This window comes from Hemibagrus wyckioides, linkage group LG02 (genome assembly GCF_019097595.1).
Source record: "Hemibagrus wyckioides isolate EC202008001 linkage group LG02, SWU_Hwy_1.0, whole genome shotgun sequence".
NCBI lineage: Eukaryota > Metazoa > Chordata > Actinopteri > Siluriformes > Bagridae > Hemibagrus > Hemibagrus wyckioides.
Genome location: NC_080711.1, coordinates 9,221,567 through 9,240,769, shown reverse-complemented (window position 1 = coordinate 9,240,769; position 19,203 = coordinate 9,221,567). Strand labels below are relative to the sequence as shown.

The 19,203-nt window shown below is 38.7% G+C and overlaps 2 protein-coding genes across 3 annotated transcripts; one reads left to right on the top strand and one right to left on the bottom strand.

Annotated features, from left to right (window-relative positions):
• Positions 1 to 3,189: 3,189 nt before the first annotated feature.
• Positions 3,190 to 7,217, bottom strand: LOC131342322 (uncharacterized). Of its 2 annotated transcripts, none has more exons than XM_058373076.1 (3): positions 6,398 to 7,217; positions 5,126 to 5,225; positions 3,190 to 3,917 (listed from the first exon to the last, which is right to left on the bottom strand). In XM_058373076.1, the coding sequence occupies exons 1-3, from the start codon at positions 7,102 to 7,104 to the stop codon at positions 3,459 to 3,461; spliced, it is 1,266 nt and encodes a 421-aa protein (XP_058229059.1). In that variant the 5' UTR covers positions 7,105 to 7,217; the 3' UTR covers positions 3,190 to 3,458. The 2 variants fall into 2 exon arrangements, with proteins under 2 accessions (XP_058229059.1, XP_058229067.1); XM_058373084.1 differs by having other exon boundaries at positions 5,126 to 5,222; positions 6,398 to 7,216.
• Positions 7,218 to 9,008: 1,791 nt separating this feature from the next.
• On the top strand, positions 9,009 to 18,029 carry pitpnbl (phosphatidylinositol transfer protein, beta, like). The gene is made up of 11 exons (XM_058373098.1): positions 9,009 to 9,143; positions 9,834 to 9,864; positions 10,235 to 10,380; positions 13,276 to 13,367; positions 14,215 to 14,222; positions 14,318 to 14,392; positions 14,486 to 14,569; positions 16,041 to 16,118; positions 16,243 to 16,350; positions 16,571 to 16,693; positions 17,078 to 18,029. The coding sequence occupies exons 1-11, from the start codon at positions 9,124 to 9,126 to the stop codon at positions 17,123 to 17,125; spliced, it is 813 nt and encodes a 270-aa protein (XP_058229081.1). The 5' UTR covers positions 9,009 to 9,123; the 3' UTR covers positions 17,126 to 18,029.
• Positions 18,030 to 19,203: the final 1,174 nt, after the last annotated feature.

Here is a 19,203-nt window from a genome sequence, read left to right as displayed (position 1 = left end):
TTTAATTAATCAAGCTACATTTTAGTTTGCATATTTCAAGTGAATTCACAGATAATTCAGAGAAACAGAAAATATAACACCTTCATGGAGCTTGCCTTCTACAAATCATATTCCACTGTATATTAAAATTGTACATTTTACTAATTAGGGTTCATTGCAACCCACTGTTTTTGTTTTATTTGCCTGTTTTTTATTTATTTATTATTTTTTATTATTATTATTTATTTATTTTTAAACATTTTAGTTTAACCAGACAATTAAAATGTTTATGTCTATTTCATATAAATATATGTTCTGTATTATTATTTTTTCCTGGCACAGATATGGCAATATGTCTGTAGTTCCAATGGATCAAGTGATTGTATAAACATCTAATAAAAATACAAATGGAAAAAAGTACTAAATATACTTATGTGTATTCATTTGCAGCTCAATATATTGTTTATTGCATTTGAAAGATTATATATATATATATATATATATATATATATATATATATATATATATATATATATATAAGTAATCCAAGAAGTTGATCTAAGATCAAATTACAAAGCTAGATATAATTTGTTCTAAAATCACTCTTACCATGAATTAATTTAAAGCAAAAAAGGTTTCTTAAGTGTCCTGTGCATTTTTATGGGTTCTGACCCATTTAACTTGGAACCTTTTTTGAAGACTAGAAAGTGATTTAAGAGTTAACTTTTTTTTGTGCATAATGCAAGCATGACAATGAATTTTGATTTTTCTCATAGTGTTGTTTAAAACAGTTCCTTTAAAAAAAAGATAACAAATAAGTATTAATGCATGTCATATGCACTAAAGAATATATATAAATAACTTGCATAAGCCATGTTCTGATAAAGCCAGCTTTCTGGTATTCTTTCCTCTGGTATTGTTGTTGTTGTTGTTGTTTACCTTTTGCTAAATATGGTCCATTCGGACATTAAAATTCTGGTTTGGATTTTTGAATAATTTCTTATTTTATGTTGTCTGTATCAAGTCCAAAAGTGAACAGACCACAAAGCAACTGATACACAAACTTAAGAAAAACAACATGCAAGTATAGTTGAAAAACTAGTAAGGACACTAGGTAGAATGTGCACCCCAAATCACACCTTACATACATCTTACTTAGGCGTTATTATGCATTAAGTAAAATAACATGCAAGCATTGCAATGAAATTACTTAGAAACTATTAGATTGAGAGTATGTTTTCTTTGAAACAAGTAATGACTGATAAGCAGAGTGTTTTTACATACCACAACAATTCTTTATCTTCACAAACTCTCAAAAATATCCAGAAGTTATTACATCCAATGTTGCAAGTGTCAGGTTCAGCAAACCTGAGTGTTTGGACTTTTTAGCCCTGAGAAATCCCCCAACCACTGTTATACTTCCTGTAAAGGTAAAGTGCATGCAGATGTATCTGTTTCTCTGTACCCATGGAAATTTCACATAGTAATGTCATTGTCATTTGCTGTTTATTTTATTCACATCAGAGAAGTAAGGAATTTGGGCACCTACTTGCCAAAGACCATGAACAAACAATCATTAGACTTTTGTCTCTGGTAAAAACAAACATTTATCTTTGTCTTTATCTTAGAACAAAGTAATTTACCAAGCACTGATATAGCATGAATGAAGAGAAACAGAATAAGTCGTACATATCAAACATACACATACAATAAAGTATGTATAAAGTACACACACAAACAGACACACCAATAATCACAAGCAATGTCACAGTAATATCATTGTTCATAAATGTGCAGTGATACCGTGTATTAAGGCATTAACAATAGTCAGAAATAATCGGAATGCTGCTATGCTTAAATCCATTAAATCTATTAAAGTAAATCTAATATTTGTGAGATAGATGAGATTTTACAGGCATTTCTCCCAGTCGAAACCTTTACTGTGATTTATCAACAATTAGTATATATTTATATTTTTTAATCAGACCACTAAACTTAACATATTTTGTGATTCCTGGAGGGAGTTCAATCCATTTGTACAAGCTTCTATGATCCTATTTATGCTAGCATTAATGTTACTTGAGTATTCATAATATATAGGACTTTATAAATGATTCCTGGAGACATGGTGTTAAAAATGTGAATGGTTAAAAAACAAATACTTTAAAAAATACTCTTTAAAAATTAATAATTGTTGCAGAATTGAATCTATATCCCAGTCTGACGAAAATCCTGCCTTGAGTTTTATATATGTAGACTATATAATGGAATATATTGTTACCACTTATATCTGAGATGTATTTGCCAGTAACTGAGAAAAGGTCACATCCAGTGGTGTGCCCTTACCCTGAATGGCTATTGTTTGATTTGGACTGGTGGGAAATGTCAGGAAACAGTCAATCAGTCCAACACAAAGCGATGAGTCTTCCATGACCTCAGAGATGGGGGTAAAAAGGATCAGGAGTACAAAAGTGACATTGTGTTAGAAGTTTTATATATATATATAAAATTAATGTGGAGCGATGTTGCCTCAATCTTTCTTTTCTGTCTGGATGTGTTCACAAATGTGTGGCAGGCTAGTGCATCAGGTTGTGTTGCCACCTCACAGCTCCACAGTCTACAGTTTGATCCTGAGCTCAGGTTACTGTCTGTGTGGAGTTTCACTCCAAGTCCACATGGGCTCTCCAGTTTCATTCCATCTCCCGAAAACATGCTTGTAGGTGGCTTTGCTATGTAAAAAATGTCCTCTAGGTGTGAATGAGCATGTGAGTGTGTGTGCACTGGCATCCCATGAAGGGTATGCTTCCACCAGTATAAAGAGTTTAATGAAGATGATTGGCGACTGAATGATTGAATTAATGAATGAATGAATGAATGAATGAATGAATGAGTGAGTGAGCGAGGGGGTGAGTGAATGAGTGAGTGAATGTTCAGGTTTGGAGAAAACTTTGGGTTACATTCCAAAGTGTCAGCTGCAAACTAACACAAATAACATCACAGCAGGCCAGTTATTTAAAGGTCAAAGTTTGTCAGCTGTCAAATCTCTCCAGAAAATTTGACCACACTCTAAACAATGCACAAAAGACAAAAGAGCAAATGATTTGCTAGCCACTATTTATTATTGGAGTGATACACTGACCTTCCAGCTAGACCAACTCTTTTGCTCCAGGCCTAAAAACTTGTAACAAATAGGATACAGGAGTGCTCAAGACGACTTTAGGTTCCTGGAGAACTTGAATGAGAACTTGGATGAATGACAAGCCAGATGTAAAATTAATACACAGGCCACAGAAAGTAGGGTTTCTAATAACTTCAATGAATAAACAAAAATGCTCAATCAGAAATGCTTTATTAAAAAGCAGCAGTTCAGAAATCTTTTAATAAGATAACATGTTTATAAAAAAAGGTTTGAAAACTTGATCAATCCAAGTATAAACTTAAATAAATATTCACTGTGTCCTTTATAAGCAAGACCCTCTTCATTGTTCTTGTATGCGAAGAGGAAAATTGCTGGCCACATATTCTGTGAGGACCCGCCTTACAGCTTCACCAGCATTATTCAATTCTGTATAAGACTGTGTCGGCGGCTGTGGCACAGCTCTCTCCAAAACAGCAGCCTCTTCCATCCAGGCTTGACCAAAAGATTCCTCTTCCCTCTCACAGAAATTATGCAGTGCACAGCAAGTTATTGTCACATATGGTGAAAAGGTGTAATGGAAGTCACTTCTGTTCAGAAGAACCTGCCACCTTGCTTTCAACCTTCCAAAAGCAATGTCCATTGCTGCTCTTGCATCGCTAAGGTATATGTTAAAGGACTTTTGCTGAGGGGTTAGAGTAGGACTGGGGGTATATGCCTTCATGAGCCATTCCAGCAGTGGGTAGGCTGTGCCACCAAGAACGATGAAGTTGACAAGCGTTCCACCGATATCGCAAGTGTGCTGCAAGGTAGACAAGAAACATAACAGATAATAACTCAGTGATGCTGTTTTTGATTAGAGCAGTTTCACGCTATTAACACCAGTGGTTTGTCCCTCAGAAATTAGATTTTCTTCTCCAGGTAAGTAATTATAAGAATTATGTTTAATAACATTGGGGTGGCATGGTGTCTTAGGGTTTCGCACATACACCTCACACCTCCCGGGTTGGGCATTCGTGTGTGTGTGGTGTCTGCGAGTTCTCTCTGTGTCATTGAGGTTTTCTCCTGATAATGGTTTCCCCCCAAGTCCAAAGACATCCATTGTAGGCTGATTGACATTTCTAAATTGTCTGTAGTGTGTGAATGGGTGTGCTATTGTGCCCTGTGACAGACATGGGGTACTCTGCCTTGTACCATAATTCTCCAGATAGACTTCAGGCTCCAGGCTCCTTGTAACCCAGTAAGATAAGCAATGTAGGGAAAAGATGGATAGATGGATGGAATTACATTATGTTTTTCAACTGCCAGTGTGTAACCACACGGTGCAGTTAATGATGCAAACCCAGAACTATCAGCACTGCTCAAGATCTAGTGTCCATTTCCCCATGTCATAACAAAAAAGATATTGAGCTTATTTTATGCTAAAATCTGTAGACATGAGATAACAGCAAGAAACTGTGCCAATACTTTGATCTTAGTGAAACCTGGGAGAGGAATAAATGCAATTTGTCAGACATCTAATGGGCTTGTGGTGCACTGCACAGTTTGAAAAACCATTATGTCCTACCCTGTGTAGTGAGCAAAGAGAAAACAGAGATCCATTTGGGATTCATCTAAACTTGAGGGTGCCAAAATTTTGGATGATTATGGCTAGCATGAAAAATACAAAAATCAAGGTTAATATCAGCAACCATTTAACTGAAAGCAAACCATTTAACTGTATGACAAAATCGATATTAAAAAAAAAAAACACAACCCAACAAAAAAGGGAAGGAAAATCTTTCTACTAATATTCAATATAGCTGTGCCACACATTTTGTTTAAATAATCAGTTTTCTGTATTATTACAAGCTCCTCCCATATGGCCCTGTGTGGTGCTTGTTGTACCTGGTCTAACTTGGCACTGGAAACAGTGACACAATGTGGGATTACAGATTTGTTACCATGCTCTATAGTGTCTGTTTAGTATGTTGAGTGGGAGAACACATTTGACTGTAGTGCCCTGTGTACCTTAGGGAGAAGGTGAGCCATGTTGAACAGATGGGATTGCTTAAACACTGTGGCATCATGAGCACCTCCGGGAACTTTACAGCTCGCACTCCAGAAGCTACTGAGACATAAAAATAGAGAACACTTACTATAGCCTGCTTTTATATGCACACACTGAAATAAAAATACAAAGTCATACTTTTCTGTGATGTTAGTGGTTTATCTTTTGCAACATTAGTATGTATCCCCACACCTTTAAAGATCATTTAAAGTATGAAAAAACTAATTGAAGGTACATAACCGGCACTTTCAAAGGTAAACAGTATATACCAAAGGTACAAAAGCTGGACCCATGATTGTACCACTCTAGCTACCCATAGTACCACTGTGGCTGACATTATTGCTATTGATGTTATAGATATATATAGCTATACTGAGAGAGAGAGAGAGAGAGAGAGAGAGAGAGAGAGAGAGAGAGAGTGTGTTTTTTAAAAAAAAAATTATTTATTGATATGTTGCTGTGGGAATTTACTTGATTTTGCTGTACAGCACTTTAGCCAACACTTTTCCTTATATGTGCTATATAAATAAAAGTGACCAAACTTGACAAAAATATACATACACTCACCAGCCACTTTAATAGGAGGCCCTAAACATTCATGCATTATATATTCATCACAATGCCTACAACCATATTGATACAGTTCAGGAGCTTTATTTAATGTTCACCTCAGATATTAGAATGGGGAAAATGTGATCTCAGTGACTTTGACCTTGGCATGGTTGTCAGTGCCAGAGGGGCTGATATGAGTATTTCAGAATTCCCGGTATTTCATGTACTTTCAATACTCTCGATACACAGATTTACTGATTTGAGCTGTCAGGAAGGTTAAAACTCAACCACAGTTAACATCTGTGCTGAACAGAAAAACAACTCAGGACATACATGTCAAACATCAGGCTATAGCATCAGAAGACCACATTGGGTTTCACTCCTGTCAGCCAAGGACCAGAATCTGAGGCTAGAGTGGGCACTGCTGTGGATCGGATAAACATCACCTGGTCTTTTGAAGCTGAAGCTTTTGATGTGTATCTGGATGAATTTATGCTTTGCACTACTGTCACATGACTGGCTGAATGGAGAACTGTATGAAAGAGAAGGGGTACAGGGGTCTTTTTCCAGCGGAGCGTGTATATGCTTTGTATACGCTGTGTGTGTGTGTGGGTGTGTGTTCAAGTGGTCATCAGCAGAATCAGGAAAGTCTTTTGCATATTTGCTTAGGCAAATATTACCAATAACGGTCATCAACGACGCCTTGCAGCACATAGGATGTCCAGTCTTTACGGTTGATAAAGTTCATGTAGCAATCACTGGGCGCCAGAACCGGGATGTGGGTTACATCAACACATCCAATAACCTGAGGAATACAGAAGTTGCTCTCAAAGCGCTTAGCGATGGCTCGGGCTTCCTGCAGGCTCGGGACCCTGATGAAGTGTCGTATCGCTTGGTTCACCACACCTTTACAGAACATGTAAACAAATTTCATCACCGTGGTCTTATGGACGCCAAAGCGATACGCGATCGACCTGTACTCCCTGCAGCCGCCGAGCTTGTACAGCGCAATCGCCACGCGCATTTCTAAAGGCACCGCGGGGCCCACGGTCATCTCACCGGGGCGCATGACATCTTTCATCAGGTCACACAGCTTCACAAACGATCTGCGACACATCCTGAAATGCTCTCTCCATTCTGCGTCCGAGAACTCCTGCAGCACCACTCGTTCCCACCAGTCCCGACTCCGCACGCGCATCCAGCACGAGCGGCTGCTGGTCGGTAAAGGAGGAAGACGCACACTGGGCCCAAGAGCGACCGCGCGCTCCAGAAACGCTCGTCTCCGCCTTTGTAATAAAACAGTGACAGCTTGCAGAAGGGCAGTATTATATGAAATCTGCAGTAATAAAAACTGCAAGATAAACACTGACCAAAATATAGCCTCCATGTTTTTTTAAAAAACAGCGGTAGACAGATTTTTTATTACGTCACGTCCATCATCCACGGTGAGTTTGCTTCCGGGTTGGAATACGTCATGTATTTACAAAGAAATCCGATTATTGAGAACTCATGTAAACCGCAGTCTATAGTGCTCGGTTTAGGGAGCTCTCTTCTTTTATAGTAAGGTCTTAAGATAGCTTGAACACAGGATTAACTGCTACAAACGTCCTGGTTAAAGTGCACTTTCACACCTATTAGTCTGTTTGCCTAAAGTCTAAATTTAAAGGGCATAATTGCTACTTTTGGTTTGTTTGCTTTTCAGCTTATTTTGTTTTGACAGCATACATGAATAAAACCAGAAAACCGACTAAGAAACACTGACTGAAGGGCACATCATTATGATATTATGATCACAGCTGGAGCTCAAGACATTGCTAGATAATTACATAACTAGTTGAATTTTAATTATGAATCCGTTTCGTATTCATTAATTCATTTCAATTTCACAATTTTTGTTTGTCAGTCCAAATATGAAACATACAGTCTGCATACATACAGCTCAGTTTTATGGCTTTGATCACCAAACAAACAGAATTCATGCATGGTTCAGATTTATATCACTTTCTTATTCGATTATTATTAGTTAAAGCTCTGGGTCGTTGACCGGAAGATTAGGGTTCAAGCCCCAGCACCGCCAAGCAGCGAATGTTGGGCCCTTGAGCACGGCCCCCAACCCACCCTGCTCCAGGGGTGCTGCCTCATGGCTGACCCTGCGCTCTGACCCCAACCCCCAAGGATGGGATATGCAAAGAAAGAATTTTACTGTGCAGTGATGTATATGTGACAAATAAAGGCTACTAACTTAACTTTCTGCCTCACCTGCCTAAATAAACCAGGGTTCAACTGAAATAGACTAAATTCTTTCATAAAATACCTATAGTAAATATCACCCACAAGTTCCCAGGAATGTCAGGACACACACATATCCCATGGATCAGGAAATACAAGACATTGTAAAGTCTTTGTAAACCATTGTAAAGTCAAAATATAGTCACCTCTAATTAAGGTTGAATTTGTGCACCATAATGTTTTGTATTCGACTTGCACTAACATGCTGTTTATAAGTGTACAATTGCAGACTGTAGCTCATCTGTTCAACCCCATCCATCACTGGAAAGAAACCACCACAATACCACCACACCAAACATGAACCTCTCTTAGAACAATTTTGGGCCACTTAAATCCTGTGAAAGGAAATTTATGTGCCAAGCATACAAAGACATACACTATATTGCCAAAAGTTTTGGGACACCCCTCCAAATTTTTGATTTCAGGTGTTGTTTTTCAGGGGTTGGGCTTGGCCCATTTTAGTTCCAGTAAAACAAACTCTTATTGCTTCAGCATACCAAGACATTTTGGACAATTTCATGCCCATACTTTGTGGGAACAGTTTGGGGATGACCCCTCCCTGTTCCAACATGACTGCGCACCAGTGCACAAAGCAAGGTCCATAAAGACATGGATGAGTGAGTTTGGTGTGGAAATTTTGGCAACATAGTTTACATGCAATGCTATATATACAACATTCTATGCAATTATGTGCTTCCAATTTTGTGGCAGAACTTTGTGTTCCTCCTACGAATGGATGCGATAATCCACAATGTTATTTATTTATTTACTTATCCCCCCTAGCTAAGCCTCTGGCACCCTACTCAAAAACCATGGCAAGCTCTCACACACACACACACACACACTGATGGTGCTGTTAATGGTTTCTTTATGGAACCTTCAGCTGGGTAGATGGAGGCTGAGAGATTGCTGCGATTGTGGCTGTTAGTTACCGAGACATGTGTATATTATCATACTGACTAATGCAGCACCAGTACTTTATATACACGACTCTTTTTAGCCCCCCTGACCCTGTAAGCCCCGCCCACTTTCCTGATGACACAAGCCAACGCGAGACTGTCCAATTTCCGCCGACCGAGAGCTTCTTGTTGGATGTACGGTTCTGTGCGGCTTCGGCATGGTACTCGTCAAAGAATAGTGAGTGACTCTCGTTTTCCATTTTACAGAAATATGAACTGTATATCTTCGATAAATAAGCAGGCGCCGTTTTCTCTTTTATTCCAAGCTCCTGGTTACATAAGAATGAATGCGAGTCGGTGATTGGGGGTGTGGGGAGGAAGGGGGGCCAATTATTTGTCCTGCGCTAGCATTAGCATTGGGATGAGAGATTTAGCCTGCTGGCTAAACCTGGCTAAAACAACGTTAGTAAAATTCATCCGTTAGATATATTCTGCTGACGCAGTTTTATCAAACCGCGACAAACACAAGATCCGGTTTACAGATGATCCCATTTACACCGCGCTCCTATTGGAGTAACGGAAATAAATAAGGTTAGGTAGCTTAACCAGCTAACGGGGCGGAAAAGCGGCTTCACACCGGGTACTGGAGCAAGGCGTTGGAGTGGCCGGGATAATTTATAATGTACCCGTATTCTGGGAAATAGCGCAGCTTGTCTTGGGATTGGCCAATAGTTTATACCCGCAGTCAGTCAGCTCATAAAATCATTTTGTAAATTTCGGATTGGCTGCGAAGATAAAAATATGAACCAATCCCGACACAGGAGGCGGGACTGATCTGAATGCGGGTGGGAAAACAAGCAATGGTCAATGTTTAGCTAGCCGAAGTCTTAACAAATGATCTGTTTATTTCTGTTTATCTCCTTTTCAGTCAAGTGGTGTTGCCATGCTCAGTAGAAGAGGTAAGTTAAAATTCACAATCACTGCACCGATTTAGACCTTTATATCAGACCATTTTGGCTGCATTCAGATAGATAGATAGCTCTGTGATGTCTTCAATTTACAGTGTTTACTCCAGTATCTGATGTACTGTGTAACACCTCTGACTCAACACATCTTCTAAATAACAACCTAACCATGGAATGATGAATTTAACATGGGTGCAATAGGATGGAAAACACTGATTCATTACATCGAGTCAAGATTGTGAAACCGTGTTCTTTTGGCCCCTCAAAGGCAGCCTCTCTTATCTGTGTTCTTGTGCACTTCATATTTAAAATAGTCGTGTGGTTGCGGTTCCTTGACATTATTTGCTTGTGTAATCCCCATCAGTACCAGGTTGGCCAGCTGTACTCGGTTGCAGAGGCCAGTAAGAACAACACAGGAGGAGGTGAGGGGATTGAAGTCCTCCGAAATGAACCGTACGAGAAAGAAGGGGAGAAGGGCCAATACACCCACAAAATCTACCACATACACAGGTACGTACAACTCTCTTCAGCATCCCTGAGGAAAATTTGTACACTCTTGTAGTATTAGAGTAGGCTTAAGAGGAAACTTTTCTCATGTTAATGTGGTTGAATTAAATACTTCATACCTTCTGCAAGTGGGGTCTGAAACAGATGTTTACATACAGTCCACTAGACAAAATAATCAAAAGTTTACATACACATTAATCTTAATCCTGTGTGCTGTTACCTGGATGATCAGCAGCTGTGGTGGTGTTGTTATGATGATTGTTCCTGAGTCACTTGTTTGTCCCGAGCATGTAAACTGTCCAGTGTTCTTCAGTCCTACACATTTCTGTATTTTTCCAGTGTCTTCTGCATATTTGACTCCTTTCCAACAGAGGCTATATGATTTTGAGTTCCATCTTTTCACACTGAGGATGACTGATGGACTCGTACACAACTATTACCGAAGCTCACTGATGCTCAATAAGGCAACACTTCAGATTTAGAGCCAGGCGGGTGTAAAATTTTGAACCAGATGATTGGTTCAAATTATTATTTTGCCTTCTGGGAAACACATACACTATATTGCCAAATGTTTTGGGACGTCTGCCTTTACATGCACATGAATTTAATATGGAGTTGGCCCGCACTTTGTAGCTATAACAGCTACAACTCTTCTGGGAAGGCTTTCCACAAAGTTTTGGAGTGTGTTTATGGGAATGTTTGACCATTCCTCTAGATGCGCGTTAGTGAGGTCAGGCCCTGATGTTGGACGAGAAGGCCTGGCTCACAGTCTCCGCTCTAATTCATCCCAAATATGTTCTATCAGATTGAGGTCAGGTCTCTGAAGTTCCTCCACACCAAACTCACTCATCCATGTCTTTATGGACCTTGCTTCGTGCACTGGTGTGCAGCCATGTTGGAACAGGAAGGGGGTTATCTCCAAACTGTTCCCACAAAGTTGGGAGCATGAAATTGTCCAAAATGTCTTGGTATGCTGAAGCATTAAGAGTTCCTTTCACTGGAACTAATGGGCCGAGCCCAACCCCTGAAAAACAACACCTGAATTCAATGATATGGAGGGGTGTCCCAAAACTTTTGGCAATATAGTATATCTTATGTTGCTTCTGAAGGGCAGTACTACATGGAAAAAAAACAAAATCAGATGAACAAGATGATAACAATTTCCATCAATCATCCTGTTCAAAAGTTTACACCCCCCTGCCTCTGTAACAAGGTGTGGCCTTCTTGAGAATCAGTGAATGTCCTCAGTGTGAAAAGACTGATCTAAACATCATATTAGCTGTTTGTTGGAAAGTCAGAATCAGTTTGTTGGAGGCAAAAGCAAAGAATTTGCAGGACCTGGAGGATTTTTCTGAAGAACAGTGGAAGGAATCGAGCATTAGTAAACTTTAGAACTGGTTCATTTGTGTGAATTCAGTTATTTGTCTTGTGGACTGTATGCAAATATCTGATATGTGGAACTAAATACAAAACAAAAAGCGACCTTTTATTATCCCTCATTTATTTATTTATTTATTTATTTATTTATTTATTTATAAATAAATAAATATATATATATATATATATATATATATACATTCGGCAGATTGCTTGACAGTAGCTCATTTTTTAGCTACATTTTATTTGCATGTCCTCAGATTTACTGTATAAATAAAAAAGTGCTGGTTTTAGAACCGAATAGAGGAATGGCTGCATCATTGTTTTCACGTCTGTGCTTCATTCTGAAATGAATTTTCTTTTTGTTTTGATAATTCACTCCCCCGGAACACGCTTAAGTAAACATCTTCAGCAAGCAGCAGTGCATCTCAGCCTCAATGTCATCCTGCCTCGTAGCCATGTCTTTGGGATAACTAGGAACTTTATTCAGGCAACAAGTATTGCTAACATTAGCAAACAATACTGATATTGACTTGCCCTCAACATAATGATAACACCCTGGGATTGTTTACCTGCCCCGAAAAGACTTTAGACTTCTGTGCTCTTAATGTATTGGCGTGATTTCCTGAATAGGGGAGCGTTTGTATATAAGATTAAAATGTTTATGTGGAGTCAGAGGTTTGGGTGGTGAGTACAGCACAAGGCTCACAATCTTTTTGTCTGATTTGTTAAAGTACTGATTATTCTTTTCTGAAGTAAGGTGAGTCATATTCACTTCTAGTTATATTTGTGTTCACTTCTTGTAATGTTATTAATAGTACTAATAATAATAATATGTTTCCTGAACATGGTGACTGCAGCTGAACAATAACATAACCTAAAACGCTAGGATTTTTGTGACGGAACTCCTAGTTAGTGGCCTGTTGAACTGGTTGATTGAGTTCAATACAGGCGCAAAACAATTGGGTTCATGAATCTAACATTAAAATGTTTCTCGCTGCAAAAGGTCTGAGAACTTTCTGACTTCCTTAGACCTGGGATTACCAATGATTGTGAAGGTTTGTGCACCCCACAAGGATTTCTAGAATTGTAACCAAATAGGTTAGATAACGTATGTTAAGATATTATCAATGCACATAAAACCGAATGTGATTAATGTTCTTTGGATGGTCACAGTTTGCCTCCAGCTCTTTTACACATCCCCTGTGTAGCTTTTGGATCCACTCAGTAATTCCTCTCTAAATCTTTTCGACATCTGTTCGAACTCTGCCAGGTTGCTTGGCCAATCTTTGTGCATTCTTCTTCACATTTTGGTTTGAACTGTCACATATCTCACACCTCCTTTTACACATCAGGCCAGCAGATTGATGTGGTCATGACAAAACCGTCACTTGTGTTAATAATCTTTTAACTTAACGTTATTTTTTTTTTTAGGATTGTCTTAATACCCGGTACACAAATTGAAAATGATTTTTCTTTGAATGTACCTGAAGAGGTAAACGGTTCTTCCTTGTTTTGCAGCAAGGTGCCCACCTTTATTCAGATGGTTGCCCCAGAAGGAGCACTGGTGTTTCACGAGAAAGCCTGGAACGCCTATCCTTACTGCCGTACCAGTCAGTATTTTACAAATCTTGTTAAATATTAGATGTGATGATAGATCATGTAGTGGTTCCATACCTGTGTGTATTGAACACATTCATATTTTTAATGCTGCAGAATTGAACCCTGTTCCACAGGGAGATATTTGGTTAGATACAGTAAAAGTAAAAGGCACATGTGAATCATTTGTAGTATTTATATTGCATTGTAGCTTAATATTTTCTTCATCTCTGATTATTTGTTCTCTTAACTTTTTCACTAAAGGACTTTGTGTCCTAAATACTAAGCACTATGTACTCTTCTGTCTAAAATTTTAGAAGGGTAGTGTTATCTGTAAAGCATCAGTGCCTCATAGCCCCGCCCCTCGTTTTTACAATGTAAATAAAGCTGTTCCACACTTTCAACTTTTTCAGTTGAATAAGTGCGTCAGTGTAAACACTAGTGTATTAGCTTGCAATTTGGATTTGGGTCACACCCTAAATATAAAATCTTTCAGTTTTTTATTTACTGTTTTTAACAGTGTGTTCAACAAACACACACACTATAATGGAAAACAAGGAAAGGTCAAACGACCTGTTTAAAGTGGCTGACTTTAAAAGTATTTCCAGTCAGTATTATTTAGGTGCTGATATTATCTGCGTGTTCTTGAAGAAGCTAGATATGATGATTTATCACAAAATGTCAAAAATGTGTCATGTTAAACATCCACATTTACAGGTCTTGCTTTAATATATTGATTCACATTGCTCAGAAGAAATAGACCCAGATATACAGTAAATTGAGTCTATAATAACCTGCAAGTAATTGTATTTCTTCTTTCATTCCTTCTCATCTCCCTCTGCTGGATTACCACTTCTGCAGTCGTTACAGTGAGTCGCTTATTTATTTTAACATTTTGTATTATATGACTTATAAACCATCATGGCTTGTTTGTGATGACTTTTGCCCTTTTTTCTGCCCCCAGAATGAGTACATGAAAGATGACTTTTTCATTAAGATTGAGACCTGGCACAAACCTGACTTGGGAACAACTGATAATGTAAGCTTTGAGATTCAGTGAATGTGTAGAGCTGACTACAGATGATGATTTTCAGTTTACATAAGAATCCTCCGCTCTCTGTTTCCTCTCTAGCCTCATGGCCTTCCCTCTGAAGAGTGGGAGGAGACTGAAGTAGTGCCCATTGATATTGCCGATCGCTCTCAGGTGGACGATGCGGTAAGTCAGAAGTTATCAAAGAGCTTTTTTTGTTGCCAGCTGGGATAAAACCCATATTTCGTCTGTATTTCAGTTTCCTGGGGACCTGTAACTGACTTCCTGTGCTGAATTTGGTTACTAAGAGTGGGGATTTATGGGTGAAACCAGAAATAGTGCAGACTATTGATTAGACAATAATCACTGATTTGTCACTTAAGTCAGTCAATAACCATTGTTAAAAAAACAAAAAACATTAAATGAATTTCTAACATTTTCCATTGCACCTCAGTCTTCAGGATTAGTGTAGTGACCCTGCCAAAGTTTTTATCTCTCTCTTCAAATGTCCTATAAACAATGGCTTTAGGAAGCAATATCACAGTTTAATCATTGACATTCAATTCAATATCATACCACAGTTAAATGTTTCCCTATTAATTCATTAACCCACATAAATTCTAAACAAATCACCTACACACCTAATCACAGGCAGGAAATTCCAGCATCTGCCATTTTTCCTCAAGTCCATCAGCAAGTTTGGCTGAATTAAAATAGATTCATGTTTGTTGTATTTTAAAATGTTTAGCATAGCTCTCTATTCCCAATATAATTTAACAATCTATCGTTAATGTAAAGTTAATACTTTTGAGCACTATTGGCATTGCCAGTCTAATTTTACGTCCAAATATGCAGTTATATAGCAACATTAAAAATGAATCAAAGCATGTTTTTAAATGTGGCTTCACTTGGGACAGTTTCCAACTTTACTGCAGGCCAGCAAACTCACTCTGACTCTTGCCAAGTAGTTTGTCCTCTGAGCTGGACAAGTGACAGCTCTTCACATATTGTAATGTAAATCAAGCCCATATGCCGTTCTGTGCCGAACAAGATCCTTTGGCGAATTTAAAATAGTACTTGTCTAATTGTGTAAGTAAATGATTAGTAATCACTAGTGACATAATCACATCCTCCAGAGAATTACTTCTGCTTTCACATGTGAATGTTAATAGAATGGAAACAGGCACAGGGGCTCGATCAGCATGAGGTTATGGATTTGGTTAACCGTACAATGCAGGTATTGGAATACACATTTAACTGTCTGAGACGTCAGTATTCAATTACTTTTTCGGTAATCATTATGCCGAAGGAAGTCAGAAATAGCCCTGCCACAGGCTGAAATATTGTGCTGACATTCAGAAAAGCTTTTGTTGTATTTTTGGATATTTTTATTCCCTCTGTATAACATGTTAAGTCTGTCAAAGACAAATATAATACGCTTTCCCCTTCTCCTAATTATTAACTGAATTTCCTTTCAATAAAAGGATCATCTCAATAATAAATTTAAGCAGATGGCACATACTTAAACCAGAGTGTTCCCTTCTGGTCTATGTGAAGCTCTACCGCCTCTCTCTGTTAAAACAAGTTAAAACCATCCAAGCCTCTGTAATTATCCATGAAAAATGTGTTTATTGGTTCATTTAAATGTGTCTATCAGGACTACAAGCCAGATGAGGATCCTGCTCTGTTTCATTCTGAGAAGACTGGCAGGGGACCACTGGGACCAGGCTGGAAGGTACACAAAAACATACTCATGTGTGCACACACATGCTCTTACATCAACACACACAGTGTTTCCCAAATGAGTGAAATGCTTTTCTTATTTTTATTTATTTATTTGTTTGTTTGTTTGTTTGTAGAAAGAGCTTCATAACAGTAACTGTCCCTATATGACTGCATATAAGTTGGTGACTGTGCATTTTCGCTGGTGGGGTCTGCAGGGCCGTGTGGAGAACTTCATTCACAAGGTAATAAACCTTTCCGTTTGTCTTTGGCCCAGTGAGAAGTTACATTATTCACTTTCCGTAGGACTTTTGATTTCTAAATATTTATTATTTTGTCATTTCTCAATCTAGAATTATGTCTTGTGTGTAAAGCTATTTAAAGTGTATTAGATGTATGATGTAATAACACGCGTAATAAAATCTACCCTGATCTTGCTCTACCTTGCTGTCTGTCTCCGAGCAGCAGGAGAAGAGGCTCTTTACTAATTTTCACCGGCAGCTGTTCTGCTGGCTGGACCGCTGGGTGGACTTGACCATGGATGACATCCGCAGGATGGAGGAGGAGACACAGCGAGAACTGGACCAGGTGAAACATGGCCCCACGTCCCTTTTTATTTCACTACAATAACAGTAAATACTATACATGTATGCAATTTGTAAAGCTGCACTCATAAGAACGATTTGATATCAGTCAAGAGCGTGCCTCTTGCCATCAGCAATAGCAAGTAAAAATCATGCTCCTCGTCTGTAGTCGTTGCCTTTCCTCAGCCAGTAGGAGACATGGCAAGGCTTTGGTGATTCACACTGATGTTTTGTTAAAACTCTTTAAGGCAGCTTACAGTGAGCCTCAACCTGGCACACTTACTGGTGTATACAAATCTCTTGGGCTATAACAAATACTGACCTAAAATTGTCCAAATTGTGTGTCAATATATATATATGTGTGTGTGTGTATATGTCTTCTTTACAGATGCGTAACCAGGGATCGGTGCGAGGAATGAAGGCAGGTGATGACTAGAGTAAGAACGAGCAAGGAACGGAAAGAAACCCAGGGCTACTTTTAATTTTACCTCCTTCAGTCCTCACATGGCCGATCACAATGTGCCACTTCACTAAGCCCTTTTGAACAGGAAACTGTCATCTTTTACCCAGGAAGTGTCCGTTATCTTGTGCGAGAGAGTGTGTGCGCGTGCGTGCGCGCACGTGTGTGTGTAAAATACGTGCGTGTGCATTTGTGCCGGTGCGGTTTGCCTTACATGACCTCATCATTTGCTGCCAAATTCTTTTGGATTTTACTTTAAATGTGTTAAATAATGTCAGCATTTCTTTTTATAATTAAGTATTATAACTGTTCTACGGTTTTTGGCTTATTTTGCAACCATCAGCTTTGTACTGAGCGTGCCAGTGGGGTCCTAAGGGCCAATCAAGTTTTACAACAACGGTTTTGGGGGGTGCATTTCACTAAACTTGTATTTCAAACCTGAATAAACAACTAAGTAATTTACTTCTTATTACGATTACATTTGCGTCTGTCTGTGCCATTTCCAATGAGAAATTAATGTACACTACGAGAAAAGGGCATGTGTAATAAACCGATACACAAGTCATTGAAACAAAATGTATGCATAATGCTTGTTTTCCTCATATGAAACTCATAGCACGATGGACAGAGCTTCTGTTAGGTTTTCTCCTTTTTTCTGTTGGATTCCTCTCTGCACTGAAGGCTTGATTCAGAGCGTCCTCGTTGCTGGGTGAGAGGAGCTGTTTGTAGACGAGACTCTTTTTAACCTCAAGAAGCTTTCCCACTTTTGACTGACATGTGGCATGCCAAGCCTCGCCACTTGGCTGAGGCAAATCCCATCTTTTGGAACTGATTTACAATAATGTAACAAGAAAATAAAAACCAACATCATTGACCGTCATTCATCGGCTCTCTGTCTTTAGACTTATCTCTGGTCTTTTTGAACTGTACAAAAAGGTGACAAATTAAAGGAAAAATCTTGCTTTGTTATGCTATAGCTCTGTTATGTTGTTTTGTAGACATGGTCTGGGTTGACTTTTCTGTTTAGAATTATTCTATCTGGTCGATTTCTTTTTATCTGGAAACATCTTATCCTTAAAATGAGGTAAATCGTACCCTATGGCTTCACAGTTCCCAGGTAAAAGTGAGATTTTCCTTCACCCTCCACAAATGTTACCTTTAATTTGTCACCTATAATCATGTGGCAACAGTGCAGTGCAAGAAATCCTACAAAAACAGGTCAAGAGTTACAGTTAATGTCACAACAGTGTTCCTGGGTTTTGACAGAGAATTGGGCAAAAAGTCATGCAGATACAAGTCAAAAGCTTCAGGTCAAGTTCTCAGAAATCATAATGAATCTGTGTGACTTTGACTGTGGCATGGTTGTTGGTACAAGATGCTGGTTTGAGTATTTCAGAAACTCCTGGCTTTTCACATGCAACAATCTCAAGTTTGCACAGAATGGTGTGAAAAACAAGAAAACAGGGCCAGCTCTGTGGGTGGAAACATCTTGCTGATCAGAGGCTGACAGGAAGTCTGTAGTAACTCAAATAAACACTTTTTAACATTGAAAATCCTTTCAATTCAAGATCATCTGGTCTAGTCTTTTTCTAGTCTTCACCTGTCCTGTTTGGGTGAGTCTGTACCCATGATAGCCTCAGATTCCTGTTCTTGGCTAAACGGAGAGGAACCTGACGTGATCTATTGTGGTTGTAACCCATCTAACTCCAGGTGTGATATTCTGAGAGACTTTTCTGCTCACCATGATTATAAAGAGTGGCTATACGAGTTTCTCTCACCAGCAAGGTTTCATCCTGCTGACCGTCACCTCACAGGATGTTTTTTGTTCTATTGTTTTGCTCTATTCTGTGTAAGATTGTTGTGTATATGAAAATCCTACAAGATTAACAGTTTCTGAAATACTTAAACCATCCTGTCTGGCACCAACAACATGCCATGGTTAAAATGGCAGAGATGATAATGATCCTTTTTGATGATTGATGTGAACATATTTTGGAGCACTTGACCTGTATCTGTGTGATTTTATGCATTGTGCTGCTTCCACATGAAGAGCT

Bases quoted from the DNA above. Each gene is read 5' to 3' on its own strand.
- LOC131342322 (XM_058373076.1), bottom strand. From the start codon at position 7,104: ATGGAGGCTATATTTTGGTCAGTGTTTATCTTGCAGTTTTTATTACTG. The intron at 5,226-6,397 runs GTAATATTTGCC...TTTATGTCTCAG, and splicing joins GTCGTTGATGACCGTTATTG to TAGCTTCTGGAGTGCGAGCT. The intron at 3,918-5,125 runs GTACACAGGGCA...TCTACCTTGCAG, and splicing joins TGGCTCACCTTCTCCCTAAG to CACACTTGCGATATCGGTGG.
- pitpnbl (XM_058373098.1), top strand. From the start codon at position 9,124: ATGGTACTCGTCAAAGAATA. The intron at 9,144-9,833 runs GTGAGTGACTCT...TCTCCTTTTCAG, and splicing joins ATGGTACTCGTCAAAGAATA to TCAAGTGGTGTTGCCATGCT. The intron at 14,393-14,485 runs GTAAGCTTTGAG...TTTCCTCTCTAG, and splicing joins ACTTGGGAACAACTGATAAT to CCTCATGGCCTTCCCTCTGA.